Source organism: Microcaecilia unicolor, chromosome 9, assembly GCF_901765095.1.
Source record: "Microcaecilia unicolor chromosome 9, aMicUni1.1, whole genome shotgun sequence".
NCBI classification, from domain to species: domain Eukaryota; kingdom Metazoa; phylum Chordata; class Amphibia; order Gymnophiona; family Siphonopidae; genus Microcaecilia; species Microcaecilia unicolor.
In genome coordinates, this window is record NC_044039.1 from 221,644,164 (window position 1) to 221,667,117 (window position 22,954).

Here is a 22,954-nt window from a genome sequence, read left to right on the forward strand (position 1 = left end):
GCTTCCCCCTCGGATCTTTCCTTGAGGGCTGATTGGCCGGCCCTGGAATCGGGCTTAGCCTATTTGGCAGACTTGCTGTATGATGTCTTGAGAGCCTCAGCTAAAGGCATGGCTCAGACAGTCTCTGCGCGGCGGTGGCTTTGGCTGAAACATTGGTCTGCTGACCACGCCTCTAAATCCCGCCTGGCTAGATTGCCTTTTAAAGGCAAGCTGCTCTTTGGGGTCGAGCTGGACAAAATCGTGACCGATCTCGGCACGTCTAAGGGCAAGAAATTACCAGAGGTCAGGGCTCGGGCTAGTACTCGTCCCGGTACCTCCAGAGGACGGTTGCTGGAAGCCCGTCGGTACCGCCCGGGCAAGTCGGGTTCCTCTGCCCCCTGTTCCTTCAAGAGGAATTTCTCCCTCAAGCAGCATTCCTTTCGCAGAGACCGCCGTCCCGGAGGTGCTCCCTCCGGTCCTCCCCCAGGGTCTCGTACCCAATGACGGGGCCTTGGTCCACGCCCCAGTGCAGATTGGAGGACGGCTGTCCTCGTTTCTGGGCGAGTGGACCACTATAACTTCAGACGCGTGGGTGCTGGAAGTCATCAGAGACGGCTACAAGCTAGAGTTCTGCCAACCCTTAAGAGACGGGTTTGTACTCTCTCCCTGCAAGTCTCCGGTCAAGCTGTGGCAGTGCAGCAGACCTTGGACAACCTGATCCGCCTGGGTGCGGTCGTTCCGGTGCCAAAAAATCAGATTGGCAAGGGACGTTACTCCATTTACTTTGTGGTTCCGAAGAAAGGAGGTTCTGTCCGGCCTATCCTCGACCTCAAAGGGGTCAATCGGGCCTGGAAAGTGAGGCACTTTCGCATGGAGACTCTCCGCTCTGTTATAGCGGCAGTGAAGGCAGGAGAGTTCTTGGCTTCCTTGGACATCAAGGAAGCGTACCTGCATATTCCCATCTGGCCTCCTCTCCAACGCTTTCTGCGTTTTACAGTCCTGAGACGACACTTCCAGTTCAGAGCCCTCCCTTTCGGGTTGGCTACTGCTCCGCGGACCTTTTCCAAAGTAATGGGGGTCATAGCGGCCTTCCTGCTAAAGGAAGGAGTACAAGTCCATCCTTATCTGGACGACTGGTTGATCCGAGCCCCCTCTTATGCAGAGTGCGGCAAAGCTATGGACCGGGTAGTTGCTCTTGTGAGCTCCCTGGGATGGATCATCAACTGGAAGAAGAGCCAGCTGCGCCCGACTCAGTCCCTGGAGTATCTGGGAGTTCGATTCGACACCCAAGTGGGCAGAGTGTTCCTGCCAGACAATCGGATTGTCAAGCTTCAGGCTCAGGTGGACTAGTTCCTAGTAGCCTCTCCTATTCGGGCTTGGGACTACATGCAGCTGTTGGGCTCTATGACGGCCACGATGGAAGTAGTGCCCTGGGCCAGGGCTCATATGAGACCACTACAGCTATCTCTGCTGCTGCGCTGGACTCCGATGTCGGAGGATTATGCTGTGCGCCTTCCCGTGGACCCAGCAGTGCGCAAGGCGCTGAGCTGGTGGACGCAGACAGACAAGTTGTCTGCAGGATTGCCTCTGGTGACCCCGGAGTGGATTGTCGTCACGACAGACGCCTCTTTGATGGGCTGGGGAGCCCACTGCTTGGGAAGGACAGCGCAGGGGCTCTAGTCTCCTGCAGAGGCAAGTGGTCTATCAACCTCCTGGAACTCAGAGCCATTCGGTTGGTGTTATTGGAGTTCATCCCGGTACTGGTGTTGTAGCCTGTACGGGTCCTGTCGGACAATGCCACGGCTGTGGCCTATATCAACCGCCAGGGAGGTACCAAGAGCGCCCCTCTAGCCAAGGAGGCTGAGTCTTTGCCAGTGGGCGGAAGCGAACCTGGAGCAGCTTTCAGCGGCCCACATTGCCGGAGTCATGAATGTCAAGGCGGACTTTCTCAGTCGCCATACCTTGGAGCCCGGAGAGTGGCAACTATCTGCTCAGGCGTTCTTCGACATCACGAAGCGCTGGGGCCAGCCGAGCCTAGATCTGATGGCGTCATCGGCCAATTGCCAAGTGCCGCGCTTTTTCAGCAGAGGACGGGACCCTCGATCCCTGGGAGTAGATGCTCTTCTCCAACAGTGGCCGACACAAGAGCTCCTCTGTGTTCCCGCCCTGGCCCATGTTGGGCAGGGTGCTAGACCGGGTGGCAAAGCATCCCGGCAGGGTAATCCTGGTGGGTCCGGATTGGCCCAGACGTCCCTGGTATGCGGACTTGATCAGGCTCTCAGTCGACGATCCTCTGCGGCTGTCAGTGGAGCAGGGCCGGTTACATCAGGGTCCCGTGGTGATGGAGGATCCCTCTCCCTTTGGTCTTACGGCCTGGCTATTGAGCGGCAGCGTCTGAGGAAGAAGGGCTTCTCAGACAAGGTCATCGCCACTATGCTGAGAGCGAGGAAACGCTCTACTTCTACTGCTTACGCCAGGGTTTGGCGTATCTTTGCAGCATGGTGTGAAGCAGGCTCACTTTCTCCCTTCACTGCTCCAATTTCTTCAGTGTTGGCGTTCCTGCAAGAAGGTCTGGAGAAAGGCCTGTCGCTCAGTTCCCTTAAAGTCCAGGTAGCGGCTCTGGCTTGCTTCAGGGGCCGCCTGAAGGGTGCTTCCCTGGCTTCGCAGCCAGATGTGGTGCGCTTTCTCAAGGGAGTTAATCACCTGCGCCCTCCTCTGCACTCAGTGGTGCCTGCGTGGAATCTCAACCTGGTGCTAAGAGCATTGCAGAAGCCGCCTTTTGAACCCTTGTCGAGGGCATCTCTGAAAGACCTGACGTTGAAAGCAGTCTTTTTGGTGGCTATCACTTCAGCCAGAAGAGTTTCCGAGCTCCAGGCGCTCTCATGTCGAGAGCCTTTTCTGCAGTTCACTGAGGCAGGAGTGACTATTCGCACAGTGCCTTCCTTCCTGCCCAAGATTGTTTCTCGCTTCCATGTGAATCAGCAGCTCTGTCTCCCTTCCTTTCGTAGGGAGGACTACCCAGAGGAGTACTCTGCTCTTAAATATCTGGATGTGAGACGAGTCATCTTCAGATACTTGGAAGTGACCAATGATTTCCGGAAATCGGATCATCTGTTTGTCCTGTTTGCAGGTCCTCGTAAGGGTCTGCAGGCTGCTAAGCCTACAGTGGCAAGATGGGTCAAGGAAGCCATTGCAGCGGCTTATGTGGCCGCGGGGAAGGTGCCGCCTATCCAGCTGAAGGCTCACTCCACGAGAGCTCAGGCGGCCTCGATGGCAGAGGCCGGATCCGTCTCCTTGGAAGAGATATGCAAGGCGGCAACTTGGGCTTCGGCTCATACATTCTCCAAGCATTACCGTTTGACTGTGGCTGCACGGGCGGAGGCCCGGTTTGGAGCTTCAGTGTTGAGGTCAGGGATTTCAATGTCCCGCCCTGGGTGAGTACTGCTTCGGTACATCCCACCAGTCTATGGATTGATCAGCTTGATGATATGGAAGGTAAAATTATGTATAATCATACCTGATAATTTTCTTTCCATTAATCATAGCTGATCAATCCATAGCCCCTCCCAGATATCTGTTCTGTTTTTATTCTGGTTGCATTTCAGGTTCAAGTTTAGTCTTCAGTTATTTCAGAAAGACTTCGTGTTCAAGTTCTTTCACTTGGATTCTTCAAGAGTTGAGACGAGTTTGTGTTACAGTGAGCTGCTGCATTCCTCTCCCCTCCGTTTTACGGGGCTGGATTGAGACATAAATTCTGCCGGCACTCCCTCCCACTTCGTGCGGCTGTAGGGCAGCTTTGTACCCCTCCCGCTTCGGCGGTGTTAGGGTCAGTCAGCTCCTCCCGCGGTTGCGGTTGCAGGATAAGCCAGATCCCCCCCGCATCGGCGGGTGTGGTGTCCCTCCCCCGCTCCGCGGGGATGAGCTGGACGGATTCCCCTCCCCCACTTGTGTGGGGATGAGCTGGGTTAATTCCCCTCCCCCGTTTCGGCGGTGGTGAGCTGGGCAGAGTGTCCCTTCGTGGGTGTAATTCTCTAAGTGCTGAGTCCTGCGGATGGAGCTTTGATATCGACATACTGAGGAGTTTCCGGCAGCACATGACCACATATAGGGAGGCAAAAGTTTGCTCTCTATCTCCACCTGCTGGTAGATGGACCCAACCCACCAGTCTATGGATTGATCAGCTATGATTAATGGAAAGAAAATTATCAGGTATGATTATACATAATTTTACCTTTCAGTACCCTTCTCCACCACTGCCAACTCCAGGCTCCGCTCATTCTGCCTTGCCCTCTCCCTGTGCTTGGAACAATCTTCCTCAACCCCTACGCCAAGCCCCCTCCCTACCCATCTTCAAATCTCTGCTTAAAACTCACCTCTTCAATGCTGCTTTCGGCACCTAACCTTTCGAGAAATATAGTATGCCCTATCAGACTGACTCTATACTTGTCTTTAGATTGTACACCTGTCTTTTAGATTGTAAGCTCCTTGAGCAGGGACTGTCCTTCCATGTTAAATTGTACAGCGCTGCGTAACCCTAGTAGCGCTTTAGAAATGTTAAGTAGTAGTAGTAGAGGCCTGTAACTCATCTTGTCCCTCTTCTCTCTTGTGTAGGTGGTCTTGCAGCAAATGCAAGGTGGTTTGCAGCTGTCGTTTATGCTGCCCTGAACAAATGCAGCAACCAGAGTCTATCTCACAAGCAGTCGCTTCAGTTACTCAACAACTTGTTATGTCATGTCCCTCCCACCTCCCAAGGCGAGAAGAAGAGCTGCCCATCGTTTGTGTGTGAGAACTTTGTCAGCCAACGATTTGGGGCATCCCTGCAAGAAGAGGAGTAAGTTAGGCTTCATGTTCAAACAGTGCAGTCTGGAGCCCGTCCTTAACCGAGTTTCAGTTTAGGTTTCGGAGTGCACGGTTGTGCCCTATTAAGGGTGATGCGCCTCAAGCGGCACACGCTGCTTCAGACTGATCATGTAGAATGTGGCTCTGTTCTGTCATGACAGCTTCCTTATCAAAAACTGATTAAATCGCTCGTCCAGGGCTGCTGAAAATGCCCAGTTAGTGCCCAGGCAGAAACCAGGTATTTTGGGGGCATTCTGGGGGTGGGGTCAACTGGTTAAGTGTGATATTCAGCACTTAACCAGTTAAAAGTAGGTACATGTTTTTTATATGGTCCTATCTTTACGAGGTTCTTCAGAGTAGGGTCAGTGCTGAAAATCGTCCTTACCCAGCTATGAGTTAGCCGGTCCTCTGTAGCTGGAAATTCAGCGCTGGAGCCCGGCGTTAAATTTCTGGATTTAATATCAGCAGCGGTTAGTAAAAACACTGATCACCGCCAGCTGAATGTCGGACCCTGTGTTGTAATAAATCAGTATGTCACAATTCTTTTCATCTATAATGACAAAACCCCCAGAATAAACCTCTGGTAATATAATCAAATACAGATACAAAAGAAAAACCAGGGTCTCAATCAGAAAAAACACAATGAGAGAATAGGTTTTAATACAAAAAATTAAATATATAACTAATTAATATATGTATGGAGTGATCTCAGAGTAATAACTCACCCAAGCGAGGAAACACACAAGCGATTTATACCTCTAAGGGTGGACAAGCTCAATCATTGATCTACTCTGTATTTTTTAATTTTTTAGTGAGCAAAAAAAACGGTGCTCTAAAGGAAACTTAACCTCACTCAAAGTGCTCAAAAACTCTATTCTCTCAAAGTGCTTCACCCGAAACACTCACTCTAGCACTCAATAATAATGCAGCTTAAGTGCTCTCGCTTAAAGCGTTAAACTCCGAACCCCTTAATAGTTCATCCTTATTATTAAGGTAACTTTAATAGTTTAATAATCCTCGCTCTTCCATTCCAAAAATAATCTTTCAGATAGATCCCTTCAAACCTCTAAATGAGTATTGTGTTCAATTCTGGTCGCCGCATCTCAAGAAAGATATAGTAGAATTGGAAAAGGTGCAGCGAAGGGCGACTAAAATGATAGCGGGGATGGGACGACTTCCCTATGAAGAAAGACTAAGGAGGCTAGGGCTTTTCAGCTTGGAGAAGAGACGGCTGAGGGGAGACATGATAAAGGTCTATAAAATAATGAGTGGAGTGGAACAGGTGGATGTGAAGCATCTGTTCACGCTTTCCAGAAATACTAGGACTAGGGGGCATGCGATGAAACTACAGTGTAGTAAATTTAAAACAAATCGGAGAAAAGTTTTCTTCACCCAACGTGTAATTAAACTCTGGAATTCGTTGCCGGAGAAAGTGGTGAAGGCGGTTAGCTTAGCAGAGTTTAAAAAGGGGTTGGACGGTTTCCTAAAGGACAAGTCCATAAACCGCTACTAAACGGACTTGGAAAAATCCAAAATTCCAGGAATAACATGTATAGAAGGGTTGTACGTTTGGGAAGCTCGCCAGGTGCCCTTGGCCTGGATTGGCCGCTGTCATGGACAGGATGCTGGGCTCGATGGACCCTTGGTCTTTTCCCAGTATGGCATTACTTATGTACTTATGAAAGAGGCACGTTATTTCCAGCTTATTTCCAGCTTACTAGACCGTTTCGTCTCTGAGGTTCCTGGTGAAGTTGATAACGAAACCCTGCAGAGTCGAACTTGCAGAGGTTTGAAGGGGTCTATCTGAAAGATTATTTTGGGAATGGAAGAACGAGGATTATTAAACTATTAAAGTTACCAACAGTGCGTGGGACTTTTTGGATAGACTGTAATTGTTCCCGACGCATTTTATGTGCTTCAAAGAAGTCATCGGTGGGCGTTTTGAACGCTGATAGTCAAGAAGGTTTGGACTTACACACGTCCTATCAGCGGGACCATCTTCATTAAAGCTAAGTGCTTTATTTAAAATGTTTTTCTCCTTCCTCCCAATGAGTGGACAATAGTAATTTTTAAGTTTCCTTTAGAGCACTGGTTTTTTTGCTCACTAAAAAATTAAAAAATACGGAGTAGATCAATGATTGAGAAGCTTGTGCACCCTTAGAGGTATAAATCGCTTGTGCGTTTCCTCGGTTGGATGAGTTATTACTCTGAGATCACTCCATACATATATTAATTAGTTATATATTTAATTTTTTGTATTAAAACCTATTCTCTCGTGTTTTTCCTGATTGAGACCCTGGTTTTTCTTTTGTATTTGTATACAATTCTTTTCATGACATTTTTTCAACCTTCAGTACAAAAGCAATTCTGAGCATGTTTTATTTCCGTTGGGTGCTGCTCTAGTCATTCAGGGTAGGTGGAGCACTTGGCAAGTCAACTGTGCTAGTGACATAAAAGGATTGTTAGCCCTGCTGAAAATTCCTTTATTCTAAGTGGATGGAGAGAATAAGGATCAGTTCCTATTCCATCCTTCCGTCCCTCACTCATTTTTTACAGAAGTTAACTTGCTTCCAGACTAACAGACAGAATCGTTGCTACAGCGCTTTCAGTCCTCCTTGAAAAGCACAAAGAAAAAAAAGATTTAAAAAATGAAAAGGATCAGTGGCTTCTAAATGCAGAAACCCTTTTTTAAAATAGCTGATGCTTCTACATATAGTTCACTATGGGGATAATGGTCGTACTGGACACCACAGTTCAGGTGCTTAGATGCCGTGTGATGAGTTGCTAATTCTGTAAAAAAGGCATCTGGGCACCAAGATTCCATTATCAGTGCAAATCTGCATCAATGTGCCACGTCAAGAGCAGGTGTAAATGTGCACAAATGATGCTGCTATCCTGTCAAACACCCCTTGCATTTATGCGCTAAACGAGTTGCATAGTGCTCGATGCACAGCCTATGTCTACACTTCCCACATAAGTGGTACTATTCTATAAATTTAAGCGTGCAAGTGGTGTGTAAATTTAGATGACAAGTTATAGAATGAGGAGATATTATATAGGAGGGAGGGGAAGGAGAAAACCAGCAAGTTCAGCTTTCTGGATAACGTATATGCATATGTTAACATGTATGCAGAAAAGCATTGAAGTGGCGATGTGGTTGCTTCGTAAAATGTATATTCAGCATCCCTTGTTGCAAGTAGCATAGCCGCGGGGGTGAGGGGAAGGGGTCTGGCCCCCTCCCCACTTCAGGCTCAGGCACCCTCCAAACCTGCAGCAGCCCGTTAAATGGCTGGTGGGATGTGCTGAACTTTCAGGGAGGAGAGGTGTGCTGGTGTGAGAGGAGGGGGTTGCAGGGAAAGGGAGACCTATGTGGCAGGGGGAGCGGAGACCCATGTGGCCGGGAGGGGGTACTGCAAAAAATTGCTTGGACACTAAGGGTGCCATGAACCCAAAAAGTTTGGGAACCCCTGGCTTAAAGAAATAATTGAATCCTTCTTTCACGAAACGCCTAGCTGACAGCCTGGGGTTACCCCGCGACTACTTAGAGGGTCTATCCCAGCACAGCTCAGGTCTGCCTGCACCTGCTGCTTGTGCTCTACACTAGCACCCTCCTCCCACCGACTGGGTCACGACCACCTCTGGGTGAGTTTCCCACTCTCAAATTATCCCCAGTGATTTCTAGGTTACTGGGGCCACACTCCCAGTGGTCCCATAGTTCCCAGAAAGCACTCACAGACCCAACATACAAACTACCAGGATTCTTTATCAGTCCAGACAGGCAGGGCGAACAAACGATTATGTTTATTCTCATAAAAATATTGAACAGTGAACAGAAAAAGTGCAATCAGCAAACAGTAACAAGTAACTGAAAAATGGATCAATTCTAACACTAACTAAACATTTGTTTACTTTCTAGAAAGTACCGGGGGAGATCAGGACATATAGCTGCTCACCAGTTTCAAATATAACTATTTTACAGGGCTTCAGCAAAGAGCTTTCTCTCTCTCTCTTCTCCCGGGCTGAAACTGAACTCAAAACCTGTAACTGCAATCCTGACAACTGCTAGTTAGGTTCAAACCCCAGACCAATCAGAGCCCAGAACACAACATTTCAAAAATATACTGCGTTTTGCTTCCTGTTTGTGTTAAACTAAAGAAAAGAGCATTCATTCTCTGTAACAGCTTTATAGCAGAGAAACACCACCTGCTGGCCAAATAGGAGAAATACACTTCAAGACATAATTAATGCAGGAAAAATCCAATATATTTTACAGGCTTAAAACACACTGTTTCTTCACACCTTCTTTTAGTCAAGCACTTGAAAAATCTTTGACATACATAAACAGTGACCAGCAACACAGAACAACTAAAATGTATGGAGCACTTATCTGGACCACTGTTACCTCTAAGCTAAGTGGTAGTCTCCCATCTACATGCCTGCCTGTAGGGGGTGCTGTTTCATTATCACATTTTCAATAGCGAGGGACAGGCAATTTCTGCAGAACTTCAGGGAACCTGCCTAGCCCTAGAGATAGAAAGCACAATATTGAAGCACCATCCCTTACTGGTATCAATGCAATTGGAGGACACTTGCTCGGCTTAGAGGGAAGAGTGATCTGGACCCAACGGCGGCCAGTCCGTTTCACTTCTTCAGGGGTATTTTCACTAAATTAACAAAACCACAGCAAGCTCACTCCCAGTGGCTTAGCAAGGGCGGGGCGGTGGGGGCGGTCCGCCCCGGGTGTCAGCGGGTGGGGGGTGCTCCATTGTCTCCTGCCACCACTTTTCCTGTTTAAAAAAAAAATTCATCGCAGCAACACAGGCAGCGCTTCGCGTCTGCCCTGTGTGTGCGTAAAAGCTAAAAATCGCTTCGTTGGCGTCAGGCCTTCCCTCGTGATGTCTTGCCCTCTTCTGAGATAACTTCCTATTTCCTCAAGGGCGGGACATCGCGAGGGAAGGCCCGACGCCAGTGAAGTGATTTTCAGCTTGTACAGCACACACAGGGCAGACACGAAGCGCTGCCTGCGTCGCTGCATGGATTTTTTTTTTTAAACAGGCAGGGTGGTGGCAGGAGAAGAGGGCCCTGTCAGCCTGGACGGAGGGGAGACGACTGGACCGGGTCAGGGGGGGAGGGGCTCAGATGGGAGAAGGGGAGCCCAGAGGGGAGAAGGGGATTGGGGAGGGTGGGGGTGCTCAGAGGGGGCTCAGATGGGAGAGGGGGAGCTGAGAGGGGAGAAGGGGATTGGGGAGGGGTGGGGGTGCTCAGAGGGGGCTCAGATGGGAGAGGGGGAGCTGAGAGGGGAGAAGGGGATTTGGGGAGGGGTGAGGGTGCTCAGAGGGGAGAAGGGGAGCCCAGAGGGGAGAAGGGGATTGGGGAGGAGTGGGGTGCTCAGATGGGAGAGGGGGAGCCCAGAGGGGAGAAGGGGATTGGGGAGGGGTGGGGGAGCCCAGAGGGGGCTCAGATGGGTGAGCCCAGATGGGAGAGGGGGAGCTCAGAGGGGAGAAGGGGATTGGGGAGGGTGGGGGAGCTCAGAGGGGAGAAGGGCATAGGGGAGGGGGAGGGGAGGGAGTGGTCAGAGGGGAGAAGGGTCTGAAGCTGGAACTGGGGTCTGACAAGGGGGCAGGAGGGAAAATGGGTCCATGCCTGGAGCAGGTGGGAGAATGGGTCTGTGGCTGAAAAGGGGGGATGCAAGGCATGTGGTGGATGAAGGGGGCTGGAACTGGGGGCTGAAAAGGAGGGTAGTTGGGATAAGGGGGCTAGTACTGGAACTGGGGGCTGAAAAGGGGCAGGGGCTGAAACTGTGGGGACTGGGGGCTTTAAAGGGGACAGGGAGAACTGGCTGGGGCTGAAGCTCGGGACTGGTGAGAGAAAAGGGCTGGGGTTGAAACTAGGGGCTGAAAAGGGGACAGTGAGAAGTGGCTGGGGGCTGAAGCTTGGGTCTGATGGGAGAAAAGGGCTGGGGACTGGTGGGATAGTGGGGCTGAAAAGGGGGGCAGGTGGGAGATGTGGGCTGGGGCTGGAACTAGGGACAGGTGGAATAAGGGGGCTGAAAAGAGGGGGCAGAGAGAGAGGGGACAGACCCTGGATGGAAGGGGGTAGCGTGAGGGAGGGCAGACCCTGGAGGGATGGGAGAGGGAAAGCAGACGGATTGAAGGGGCAGAGAGAAAGGGCAGATGGTGGGTGGAAGGGGGAGAGAGAAAGAGGGCAGACTGGGGCAAATGGTGGATGGAAGGGGCAGAGATAGAGGGCATGATGTGGATAGAAGGGAGAGAGAGGGCAGACAGTGGATGGAAGGGGCAGAGAGAGAGGGCAGACAGTGGATGGCAGAGAGAGAGCGAAGACAGATGCTGGATGGAAGGAAGACAGTGAAAAGAAGATGAGGAAAGCAGAAACCAGAGACGACAAACTGTAAATAAAATATATATTTTTATTTTTTTGCTTTAGGATATTAGTATTGTAGCTGTGTTAATAAATGTTTATAAATAGAACATGTAAATAAGGTAATCTTTTTATTGAACTAATTTTAATACATTTTGACTTAACTTTCAGAGAACAAAACCCCCTATACAAAACTATACTGTATTGACCCGAGGAAGGAGATTTTGGCCTCTGGAAGCTAAATGTATTAGACAGAAACAAAAAAAAGGCAAAGATCTGCCACAGAAATGGCAAATCAAAAGAAAAAAAGCAGATCAAAAAACTAATAGGGGTAAAAAGCAAAGTGAACCCCTAAAAGTAGTCCTACAACCACCTTACATAAGTGCTTCCCAAGCTTACTCAGCTGCCAGTCAACATAGCATTGTGAAGTTTGCTGAGTAAGCTTGGGAAGCACTTATGTAAGGTGGTTGTAGGACTACTTTTAGGGGTTCACTTTGCTTTTTACCCCTATTAGTTTTTTTACCCCTGACGCAGCCTGAAGGCGAAACGTGGCCACGTCGGGTAACTTGTAATAAACCACTTCTTCTGTTACCCTCCTGTTCTATTTTTTTGTCTTTTTTGATCTGCTTTTTTTCTTTTGATTAGCTAAATGTATTAGTCCAATAAAATGGTGTTATTTTACTTTCTATATTTGTTTTATTTCTGTTTGTTAATTTGTAAAGTGGTGATTGGTACTTGTTAGTTTTTTTCAAATTTACATCTGCTGTCTTTATATTTTGCACAGTACTAGGGGACATTTTCTGTTTCTGTGGTGTTGCATTGTATGCAGAGTCTGGCATCGGGGGTTCAGTTTAAATTTTGTCTAAATAGAAAGTTTATGATTACTTGTTCTATAGTGGATTAGGGTGTATCTGTGTTTGTGAAAAAGACATGACTTTCAGTTGGCATTGACTGTGCAGGATTGACGATCTGTACTATCTGTCTGGTTTTGTTTTACAATAGGTGAATTGATGTTCTAGTGCTCACTGTAGTGTTTAAGATGCTTTCCTTTTCCTTGTGTGACTCGTAGAAATGACTGCTTATGGTATGGTAGAATTGCTCTATAGGTCCTGAGTACTGCTTTTGCATTCAAATGCTACCATGCTCTAAAAATAACAATGATTTGATTTTAAACAACAGATATGGAAAACATTTTAAAAAAGGTGCCCTGCTTGTACTTCTTACTCACAGTTACGTCGTCAAAGAATTGTTTCTTAGAACCATTGTTGGCCTATGTGGATTTATTTGTAAAACCTTTTGTGAAAGAGAGTCCGTCTTATGGCAGGGTTAAGACTGATTTTTTAAAGTTTTCTTGGACTGTTGAATGATAAATATAGAAATCCGTCAACAAACACTGTAATAGTGTTACACGGGATATCTGAGGTCCTTTTCCTCCATTATTATATGGTGACAAATGTATAGAACCCTTACTTTATCATCCTCACTTTAAAATTCCCTTATCTCTTGTTTGTCCTGTTTGTCTGTCCTAATTAGATTGTAAGCTCTGTCGAGCAGGGACTGTCTCTTCATGTTCAAGTGTACAGCGCTGTGTAAGTCTAGTAGCACTATATTTATTTATTTTATTACATTTGTACCCTGCGCTTTCCCACTCATGGCAGGCTCAATGCGGCTTACATGGGGCAATGGAGGGTTAAGTGACTTGCCCAGAGTCACAAGGAGCTGCCTGTGCCTGAAGTGGGAATCAAACTCAGTTCCTCAGGACCAAAGTCCACCACCCTAACCACTAGGCCACTCCTCCTCCAGTGTTGCTACTATTTGAGATTCTACATGGAATGTTGCTATTAGCAACATTCCATGTATAGAAGTCAGCCCTTGCAGATCACCAATGTGGCCGCGCAGGCTTCTACATGGAATGTTGCTAGTGGAATAGCAACATTCCATGTAGAATCTCCAACAGTAGCAACATTCCATGTAGAATCTCCAATAGTATCTATTTTATTTTTGTTACATTTGTACCTTGCGCTTTCCCACTCATGGCAGGCTCAATGCGGCTTACATGGGGCAATGGAGGGTTAAGTGACTTGCCCAGAGTCACAAGGAGCTGCCTGTGCCTGAAGTGGGAATCGAACTTCCCCAGGACCAAAGTCCACCACCCTAACCACTAGGCCACTCCTCCACTGTTGCTACTATTTGAGATTCTACATGGAATGTTGCTATTCCACTAGCAACATTCCATGTAGAAGTCATCCCTTGCAGATCACCAATGTGGCCGCGCAGGCTTCTGCTTCTGTGAGTCTGACGTCCTGCACGTATGTGCAGGACGTCAGACTCACAGAAACAGAAGCCTGCGCAGCCTTCTACATGGAATGTTGCTAGTGGAATAGCAACATTCCATGTAGAATCTCCAATAGTAGCAACATTCCATGTAGAATCTCCAATAGTATCTATTTTATTTTTGTTACATTTGTACCCTGCGCTTTCCCACTCATGGCAGGCTCAATGCGGCTTACATGGGGCAATGGAGGGTTAAGTGACTTGCCCAGAGTCACAAGGAGCTGCCTGTGCCTGAAGTGGGAATCGAACTCAGTTCCTGAGTTCCCCAGGACCAAAGTCCACCACCCTAACCACTAGGCCACTCCTCCACCGGAATGTTCCGAGGGCACTAGCGTGACCCATAACACCTGTGCCAAAGATGACTGCACATTGCATGTAAATGAGCTCATCTTGTATCCCGCCTCAATATTGAAAGAAAAGCACAGAAGTAGACAGTGCCCTTACCACAGGAAACCTACCGCCAGCTCAGGGATGGCAGTGAAAGTTTGAGAGGATTTCTGCTGAGCCTCCCTCTGCCAGTTTGTCTTCTAAGTGGCTGGAAGCCCATGCCGCCCACATGCTTACAGGAAAAGCCCACTGCACGAGGATAATATTGGGGGGGGGGGGGGGGGCAGCTAAAAATGACAGGTATGAAAAAGATAGCTGCTTGCAGAGCTTTCAGGAGGTTGCTCAGGAAGTTAACCCAAAAGCTTCCATCTTTTTAAATATTTGCCTGAGCAACTCCGTCCTTTCAGTCACCTCCTTCAGACTCTGGTTCTGACTGATGCTTACTACACAGCTCTTGTGCACATGCACAAGGCTTGTTTCTCCCCCTTAACGTCCCAATGATCAACGCTAACAGCGAGCATATAATTTACATGCAATGAATTAGTGTTGAGCATTGGGGAGTTTTTTTTCTGCGCTGTTCCTGCGCTATTTCTCAGTGTGGAGTTCTGAGAATCAGCCCTATAGTGGTGTGGATCTGGGAGGGCCAGGGGCGAGCCCAGCCCTTGCATGCACAGGTTGTAGAATGCTAGCAGTTGCATGCCTGACTGACAGCAGTTCCACCAGCCACTGAGCTAGCGTAAGTGCTCGCATCTAGAGTTAGGTGCACAACTGCAGACTTGCCACCATCGAATTCGTGTTAGCTCACATCAGTTGCTGCCTACTTTTAGGCAGTCGATAGAGAATTACCAACAACGTGTGTAAAATGCAGTCCTCGGGACACACCTAGCCAGTCAGGTTTTCAATGAATATGCATGAGAAAAGACTTGCATACAACGGAGGTAGTACATTCAAATTTGATCTCGTGCATCTTCTCCAGAAAACCCGACTGGGTGTGTCCCAAGGCCTAGAGTGAGAACCTTCTAAAGTACGTTAGGGAACTAAAAAAAGCACCATGCGTTCAGATAAAGGTGAGTGTACAGACCCAGAGGGCTGTCAAATGGCAGGTTGAAAGTATGTTCTGTACCCACAGTGGTCCCCATGTAAGGCTTGTCCTGTTTTCTCTTCATGCAGTGCCTTCCCCAGGTTTGACTTGACTGCGATACACCAAAAAGACACACCGTTCAGCAAGCTGCTGGTCAGCAGCCCAGTTCTCCAGGATCACCTTCTCCAAGTATACTGTACCTCAGTTGGAGTCTCTGAGCAGGTGAAAGAGAACTGTCTCCCTTCATCCTCTTCCGAGCCTTGTGTGTCGAGCCAGATTCCTGCAGTCCCCGTGGAAGCGGAGCCCTGAAGTCAGCAGAGACGGCGTGGATATCTTTCTGAATTAAGAACTGAAGCTGGTGGCTGGATTCTCTTCTAGGACCTGCAAATGGAGGCTTTATAGCTCTAGAGCGGGCAAGGAGGCCATTTAGCATGCTTGACAGATATATAATGTTTAAGAAAGTTTTTAAAATATAACTTGATTACACACCTTATACAATTGCCCAGTGCAAAATTCCAATACAAAATCAGTAATCAAATATAATAAATTTATTACCCAGCTTTATCTACCCCTCCAACCTCAGATACAATCCTCCAAACCCTCGCCCCCTCACTCTGTAATGTGCGTAAGTATAAGTGCCATTTGCACTAATTTTGTAGGATAATTTAACGTGGGTAAGTGCTATGTGTACACTCAGTACTGCTCTATAATTTCAGTGCACAATTTAACACGTGGAGGGGCATTTTTGAAAGAAACATCTAAGTTGCGATTTGGACTTCCTTGCAAAATAGCAAAATCCAGAGGCAGGGAAATCCGTATTTTCGAAACAAGATGGACGTCCACCTTTAGTTTCGAAAATACTGTCAGAGACGTCCCTAGACATTGACGTCTCTGACTTTCGACAGTTTTCCAAACCAAAAACGCCCTAATGTGAGCCATTTGGTCGTGGGAGGAGCCAACATTTGTAGTGCACTGGTTCCCCTGACATGCCAGGACACCAACTGGGCACCCTAGGGGGCACTGCAGTTGACTTCATAAAATGCTCCCTTACCTTGTGTGCAGAGCCCTCCAAAACCCACTACCCACAACTGTACACCACTACCATAGCCCTTATGGGTGAAGGGGGGGGGGGGCACCCAGATGTGGGTTTGTGGTGGGTTTTGGAGAGCTTGCTGTTTCCTCCACAAACATAACAGGTAGGGGGGGTATGGGCCTGCGTCTGCCTGTCTGAAGTGCCCTGCAGTACCCACTAAAACTGCTCCTGGGACCTTCATGCGCTGTCATGGACCTGAGTATGACATCTGAGGCTGGCACAACATATTTTTAAAGATGTTTTTTTGAGGGTGGGAGGGGGGTAGTGACCACTAGGGGAGTAACGGGAGATCATCCCCGATTCCCTCGGGTTGTCATCTGGTCATTTTGGGCACCTTTTTGTGCCTTATTCGTAAGAAAAAAAGGTCCGGGTGAAAATGTCCAAGTGTTCGTCAGGGACGTCCTTGGTTTTTTCAATTATGGGTCAAAGATGTCCAAGTGTCAGGCACGCTCAAGTCCCGCCTTTGCTATTCCTCCGACACGCCTCCTTGATCTTTGGATGTCCTTGCGACGGACTGCAGTTGGAGATGTCTAAAATCGGGTCTCAATTATACGTCCATCTTCCGTTTTATGTCGAAAATGAGCCCAAAAGTGGGTGGAACATGGGCAGAGCATAGGCGAGACTCCCATACTTACAGAATACTGTCAATTATGTCCTTAAGTGCCACATTTATGCCTGCTGTTGACATGGTGTAAGTGGGTGTGTTGATGCCAGTTTACACTAGTGTTCTATAAGATTCTTGGCGCCCTGAGGCTGTTACTCAGCCCAGTCATAGAATGGTCTCCTTATTCTCTTAAAACATCCTCATCTTATGTACAAACTATAGAGCTCCTGTCTTCAATCATTAGAGAGTCAGGTTCTTCAAACTTCATATAGTCACCTCCTAACTGGATGATCATAGGTAAGGCATTCACGAATGTGGACCAAAAAATGCAAAAAGTACCAGATCAGGATCATCAATAAGACAGAAAACACAGCAACAGCTGCTGAGGTGAATGACAAGATTGCTGGGGTAAGTAACAGAGCAGCTGCCACGGTATCATGGTCTCTCAAAATGTACAGCTTGGAAGACAAGGCAAAAAAAAAGTGTCAATATTCTAAAGCACTTATCCAGATCACAGCAGCTGCTGAGCTGGACATTCACCGACATTATCCGGATACCTTACCGTCTTGGTCAGCGCATACTGCCAGGTGGAGCCAGGGTGATACTAGAACTTAGCCGGAGAGTAACCATATTCAGTGCACCAGCCAGCGAACTTCGAAGACTGCGCTCAGTTGTCTGGATGGTGGACTGAATATTGCTACTATCTAGCTAAGTTACAGCACTGACTGCCTTATCTGGATTTTCATCAGTGTGGCTGAATATTGATTCAAAAACTCTAAACTTAATTTGACTCCCAATGGACAATCACCAAAGCAAATGCAGAATCAGAGAATTATGGTCACATATTTTTTTTCCCTATAAGCTGTAGATGCCTCGGCTGAGTCTGTCAGGGCTGCCGAGAGGGGGGGGACAAGGTTGCCCTGGCCTTCGGGGGGGGGGCGGTGCCGCCGCGCAGTCCAGCCCGCCCACCCTCCGTCACTCCCTGGCATTGAACTTGTGCCTTGCCTTCGAAAGCGCAGCAAGCAGCGGCAGACCACTCCTTCCTTCCGTGTCCCGCCCTCGCCTGATGTAACTTCTGCGAGGGCGGGACACGGAAGGAAGGAGTGGTCTGCCGCTGCTTGCTGTGCTTTCGAAGGTGAGGCGCTTAAGGTCAGTGCAGAGGGCCCGGTGGCAGGTAGAAGGGGAGCCCGGCGACCTTGGGTGGGTTGGGTTGGGGGACCCCGGGGGCGGCCTTGTCCCGGGCCTGGCCCAGTCTCTCGGCGGCCCTGGAGTCTGTGATAAGTCAACGTAAAGAGAATTGCAGTAATCTAGTCTGCTCATAATCAGAATGTTGGTAATTATGATCAAGTCATCTAACTGTAGCAAAGGTCTAATTTCTCTTAATAAACACAAAGTGGCAAAGCAGGTTCATACCACTGCTGAAATTTGTCTGTACTGTTCAGATACTCTCCCAGCCTCTTTACCACTGGGCTCTGCTTCATACTGCCACATCTCTTCTCTTATGCCTAATCAACAGGCACTGGGATTTCACTTTCCTATACTTTTAATTTTTTGTCCCTGCAGCTTTCTTCTGCTCTTTAAGCTTTCAGCTCAGGCAGAACCACCCCTTGCTGTAGCTGTGGTTCCATAATTTATTTATTTGTCTCTGCAAATTTGTAGCGTATGTGTAGGTATCAGTGTTGAGTGATGATTGGGACTCCTTCCAACAGCTCTGGCCAGTTCCAAGAGCAAGAAAGCCACCGGCAGGGCCGTGCTGATGCAGTAAGCGAGGTAAGCGCCGCAGGGGGGCGCTACTGCCCTGCGTCCGTCTGCTCACTTGCAAAATCTTTCACCTGAACTTGTGATTCTCTGGTTTCCGCTGCCCTCCCCTTTTCATGCAAAGGAGCAGTATTAATTGAGGCAGGCACGCTCTTCAAGTTACATGAGAATACAACCAGATTGCTATTTATGCTTCAGTTTGGGGCTAGCTCCTCAGTCAGGGTGAGTTTCAGAGCTTGAAACAGCATTCAAATTAAAGAGAACCTGAAATTTTAAAAGTGCTAAAAATAAGTTTTAAAAGTATTTGCCTTAAATCTAATTGCAGAATTCAGGTGCTGGGAGTCTGTACTTGGTTGTCATATGCTCAGATTTGTTTAAATCATATGCAAATTAGTCCGGTGTTTTTCAGTAAACGTTCCCATGAGTGTCTGTATGTTAATCTGCATTCAAATAGAGCTCTCTGATTGGATGATCAGCTTCTGTTAAGAAATCTGCCCGGGAAGTGAACAGAGTGAGAGCTGTCCTTTGCCAAGAGAGACATCCAGCTGTGACTTCCTGTGTTTGTTGACTGAAGTTATAACAGAGTGCCTGATTGTGGTAAATGAGAAAATATAAGTGAAAAGAGATTGGTGGCGATTGAAGTTTCTCTAGTGAGAAAAGGATCTGAATATTTCAGGATTACTTGAAGTTTATGAAGAACAGAAAAGGGTGAATTTCAGTTTAAGAGTGTTTAAATCCTATAAGCTATATAAAGGCTAGGTAGATTTAAGTGACTGTAAGCAAGGAAACCTTAATATTTGATCTGAAATAAATATTTGATCTGAGATAGTTGATCAGAGATAAATGTTTGATTTGAATTATATCCTTTGGTGCAAACGAGATTAGAATGCAATAGAGTATTTCTTTCTGTTTACCAGTACAGTCAAATAATTCCATTCCACTTAAATAATTTTTTGTTATATATATGAGGGAGTAATATCTGGATTTATTGTAAATCAAATTGATTCCTTTCACAGGAATTCATATTCACCTTCATGCATTCATCCAATATTATCTTTTAAGGATGAAGTTTTATTTTATGTTCACTCTGTCTCTTGTGAGCTGAGCACAGTTAGTTTCCTCGGCTGGCACGACTACATATTAGAGGTATTTTGATACTGTGTGAAGTTTTACCACAGACGGGTGACAAATATAAAACATTCTCCTTGGATAGGATGTGATATGTAAAAATACATTTTGCTTTAATGAAATTGCTAAACTTTAGAGTCAGAGACTTATCAATGAGGGATACATACAGTGCTATTTTTTCCTGAGGTCCGGCTTACTTGCCTGCTCCCTTCTGTTCCTGCTCTGCTGGACGGGGGGGGGGGGGGGGGGGGCGCCAACCGATAGTCTGCAGGGGGGCACCAGAGACCCTAGGCACGGCCCTGGCTACCGGTCAGTATTCAGCTGGTGGCAGTCAGTAGTATTTTAAACACTGGTGGCTGTGGGCAGAATTAAGCCCCAGTATTCAATGCTGGGACATGTCCAGCACACACCCCTTTCAATCATCCCACCCCCTCATTTTGATCTCTCCTACCTACCTGGAACAGCACATCCTCTCCTTCCCACCTCCCTGTAGAAAATGCAAGACAGGCCTGATCCCCCACCCCCCATAGGCCTCACTGGGCCTACCTTGATGGTCCCTGGTGGACCGAGGGGCAGGAGCGATACTGTTCACTCCTGCCGAGACCCCCAGAGACTATCAAGGTAGGTCCTGGATGTGGGGGGTTCTACAGGGGTGGAAGGGCTTGACCTGTCTTGAAGTTTCTTCAGGGGATTGGCTGTGTGGCTAAAGTTAGCATGGTCCTTTGCTGCTTATTTAACCAATTAGCAGTCTGAATATGGCTGCTAACTGGTTAAATCCGGACTCCTTCCAGGCTCTGTCCTCAGACCTTTTAGTGGCACTGTCCAGTTAAGTGGAGGAGTAGCCTAATGGTTAGTGCGGCAGGCTTTGATCCTGTCAACCTGAGTTTGATTCCCATTGCAGCCCCTTTTGCCCTTGGGCAAGTCCCTTAGCCCTCCATTGCCCCAGGTACAAAAACTTAGAGTGTGAGCCCTCTAGGGACAGAGAGAGTACCCCATGCCTGGAACACACTCCCTGAGCCCATACGCCGTGCCCCCTCCCTACCCATCTTCAAATCAATGCTCAAAGCCCACCTCTTCAATGTCGCCTTCAGCTTCTAATCACTACACCACTTCTCAGGAAACTTATCTACCCCAACTTGACATTTCGTCCATTAGATTGTAAGCTCTTCCGAGCAGGGACCGTCCTTAATTGTTAATTTGTACAGCGCTGCGTAACCCTAGTAGCGCTCTAGAAATGTTAAGTAGTAGTAGTAGTAGTAGTACATATAATGTGTACAGCGCTGCATATGTCTAGTATCACTATAGAAATGATTAGTAGTAAATAGCAGCAGTTAGGAGAGCATAGATGATTTAACTGGGGGGAGCCTCGCCTGCCTTGTTAAATCACACTTAATATTGGGCAGCAAGTTTGTACCTGAGGCAATGGACTTGCCCAAGATCACAAGGAGCAGTAGCAAGATTTGAACCAGGCTTCCCTGGTTGCCAGCCCAGTGCTCTTACCACTGAGGGGGAGGTGGTGGGGGAAGGAGGGGATAGAAAACAGCAAAGGGTGTGGATTAGGAAATATGGGGACACTTGTTTTTGGAAATGGAATGAAGAGTGATAACTTGAAAGGTATATACTCCCCTGAAATGTACTTTGAAATGTCCCCCTTCCTTGAGGCTGGAGATCTGAAAGAGGGAGCTCTATTGGTGGCATGGTTCTCACCAAAGTAGATAGAGGACAACACTGCTGCAGGTAATCCAATTTTGAAAGACCTATGCTTTCTCCTTGTTAGGAGGCACAGCTACACATTCAAACTGATGAGAGAAGCAAACCTTTAACTCAAAGCAAACCGGTCTTGCAATTTAAACTAAAAGCTACTGACAGTTCTGCTTCCGTACATGGTAAAAGCAGTGCTGAAAAGCCTTTATGCGTTAGGTGCACAATAGTGTTTCATTCAGACTGGCTAAACCATATTGCAAGGCCAGTTTACGTTGAGCATCTACCCCTTTCAGATTAGATTATCCCCCCCCCCCCCCCCCCCAACAGTGCTCAATTTATGATTTCCCCCTTTCTACTCCGGGTGGTCCTCCATGCCCAGTCCGGTCCCTCCTCCCATATCATTCCCTTGGTGGTTGTCAATTTTATCAACTTGACTATGATTCCTCAAGGACTTTAAACCCCCAACCAGTGTGCCACCCCTCCAGTGGTACTCAAAAACCCTGACCTTCCCCAAATCCCTAGTGATCACAAAGGCTAAGAAGCCATCTATCCTCACCATCCATCAGCCCTCCTCCTTCCCCTCTCCCTGGGGATCACAATATAAAGAAACAGAAACCCCAGATTGTGGCATAAATCTGCATTTGCATGTTTTTCTCACAAAAACATCCAAACTGGTATTTTTGAAACCCGTTTTTGGATGTTTTTCTGTGAAGTCCGTCAGAAGTGTGTTCAAAACACAAGGGGCATGTTAAGGGCGGGATCTGGGCGTTCCTAACCTGGCTGTTTTTCAGCCATAATGGAACAAAACAAAACTGTCTAGGACTAAAATTAAGATGTCTTGAGCTAGACCTATTTTGATAACGAATAAGGTACAAAAACGTGTCCTAAATGACCAGATGATCACTGGAAGGAATCAGGGATGATCTCCCCTTACTTCCCCATTGGTCACTAACCCCCTCCCACCCTCCAAAAGTCTCTATGCCAGCCTTAGATGTAATACTCAGGTCCCTGGAGTAGTCTAGTGCTGGGTGCAGTGCACTGCAGACAGGTGGACCCAGGTCCATACTTCCCTCATCTTGTTACACTTGCGGAAACTGTGAAGCCTCCAAAACTCACCAGAAACCGACTATACCCACATATAGGTGCCATAAGGGCTATTGTAGTGGTGTACAGTTGGGGGTAGTGGATTTGGGGGGGGGGGGGGCTCAGCAGACAAAGGAGCAGTGGTGAGATGTGTACTTGGAAGCATTTATTTGAAGTCCACTGAAGTACCCCCTAGTGTGCCTCATTGCTCTCCTGGGGTGTCTGGGGGACCAGTCTAGTAAAAATGCAGCCCCCTCCTACATCCAATGGCTTGATTGTGCACGTTTTTCATTTGAAAAGATAAATGCACAAAAACATCTAGCAAGTAGCTAATTTCAGGAAAAAAAGATAGATGTTTTTCTGTTTTGAAAATGGCTATATTCCCTACTTGAATTTGGGACGTTTTTAGCAAAATGGCCAAAATTGAACTTAGTCATATAAAAAATGCCCCTCCGTGACAACCAATATGGATTTTTTAACTGCTGGCCTGTTAAGTTGCCTTTATGAACTTACTACTACTAATCATTCCTATAGCACTACTAGATGTACAAAGTGTCGTACGCATTATATGAAGGTACTTTCTCATAAGTACATAAGCGTTGCCATACTGGGACAGACCAAAGGTCCATCAAGCCCAGTATCCTGT

General features: G+C 47.6%; 1 protein-coding gene across 3 annotated transcripts in view; it reads left to right on the forward strand.

Annotated features, from left to right (window-relative positions):
- NOXRED1 (NADP dependent oxidoreductase domain containing 1) overlaps nucleotides 1–22,954 on the forward strand; it is a 53,960-nt gene that overhangs the window by 26,468 nt on the left and 4,538 nt on the right. For 2 of the 3 annotated variants that reach the window (XM_030215370.1, XM_030215371.1), the window contains exons 6-7: nucleotides 4,591–4,810; nucleotides 15,028–15,912. In XM_030215370.1, the coding sequence (XP_030071230.1) occupies nucleotides 4,591–4,810; nucleotides 15,028–15,247 (440 nt within the window). In that variant the 3' untranslated portion in view covers nucleotides 15,248–15,912. Of the gene's footprint in view, nucleotides 1–4,590; nucleotides 4,811–15,027; nucleotides 15,913–22,954 lie in introns of those variants that run through there. The other variant, XR_003943445.1, reaches the window with a different exon arrangement.